At 33.9% G+C, this 1,208-nt stretch overlaps 1 protein-coding gene across 1 annotated transcript in view; it reads right to left on the reverse strand.

Moving 5' to 3' along the window:
• Positions 1-85: 85 nt before the first annotated feature.
• LOC136796367 (odorant receptor 4-like) overlaps positions 86-1,208 on the reverse strand; it is a 14,564-nt gene continuing 13,441 nt past the window's right edge. Inside the window, exon 7 of the mRNA XM_067049912.1 lies at positions 86-462. Within this exon, the coding sequence (XP_066906013.1) occupies positions 394-462 (69 nt within the window). The 3' untranslated portion in view covers positions 86-393. The remainder of the gene's footprint in view (positions 463-1,208) is intronic.

The raw sequence follows: 1,208 nt of genomic DNA on the forward strand, positions 1-1,208 counted from the left end.
TATTGACACCGACGGATCCGTAAGATATGCCGATAGGGCTATAAATAAACAAAACTGATTTATAGTTGTTCGGGCAAAATTTACATTCATATGCAAATATCACATAAAGTACTACCCCTATGAAGATAAATGTGATAAACATATTTATAGCTGTAGGTGTATATAGGTTTGTCAAATAGTTATTATGGAATATACAATTTTCAGACAGTATCCTTTTCATTTGCTGTGCATTGCTTAACATTATTAAAAATTTCGAAATGTTCATTTGGAAATCAATTCATGTAGCAAGGAAACATTAAATTAACATTTTTCATATAGATTAACATATATAAGAACTTTATTAACATTGTACAGGTATTAGAAAAACGATAACATTTTCTTCGATATTTGTGCCTATGAATCGTCGTATAAGAATTTCATCTGGCATAAAGTTATGAACGCAGATATCGCTCCCACCAGAAACTGAAACAAACCATAAAGACGTCTGTTATAATAATATTTAAAATAAAAAAAATAACTAAAATAATAACTTGTAGGAAGATAGCCCGGGTGGCGGTCGATAAAGGTATCAAAATAGTACAAGAAAACTGTTTATTAATAATCTTCGTGAGGTGAACCCTGTTGTCATCTCAGTTTCAATCTGACAGCCTTGCAAAGTGGGCCGAAACGTTGCTTAAAAATAAGTATAGTATTTTGTTACTGAAGTGTAGATAGTTGACCGTAGATTAATGATTGGAGAAGTTTGTCGGGGGGTGCGGTCAGCAAAGAACATTTAGCCGCTTTATCCGCTGCCTCATTTCCAGCTATTCATGAGTGCCCCGGAGTCCAGAGAAAGGAAACACTTTTTTTATGATGTTTTAGCATGTCTATATATAAATTTATGTCTAAGTATAAATTTACGACTGTACATAATGATTCATCCAGTAAATTTGATGTAAGTTTAAGATAGAGTGAGGCCTGTAGACAAATTAACCATCGGTAGCAGTCTAATGAGGATTGTTAGGAATGGCAAAGGATGCAAGGTTAGAAACTAGTGGGTTTAGATGGTTAGGAAGTTTATAATGGAAGGAGTGGTATCTGGTTCGGGCTAGATCGGTTACATAGGGAACATTAAGGTCTTTATGTATGATTTTATTTGCGACTAAGTAAGGAGCATTGAGGATTTTACGAAGGATTTTGGATTGTAAGGATTGAATACGAGAGGAATT

The sequence above is a fragment of the Halyomorpha halys genome, unplaced genomic scaffold (assembly GCF_000696795.3).
Source record: "Halyomorpha halys isolate HHAL.00 unplaced genomic scaffold, Hhal_1.1 Scaffold21.1, whole genome shotgun sequence".
Lineage (NCBI taxonomy): Eukaryota > Metazoa > Arthropoda > Insecta > Hemiptera > Pentatomidae > Halyomorpha > Halyomorpha halys.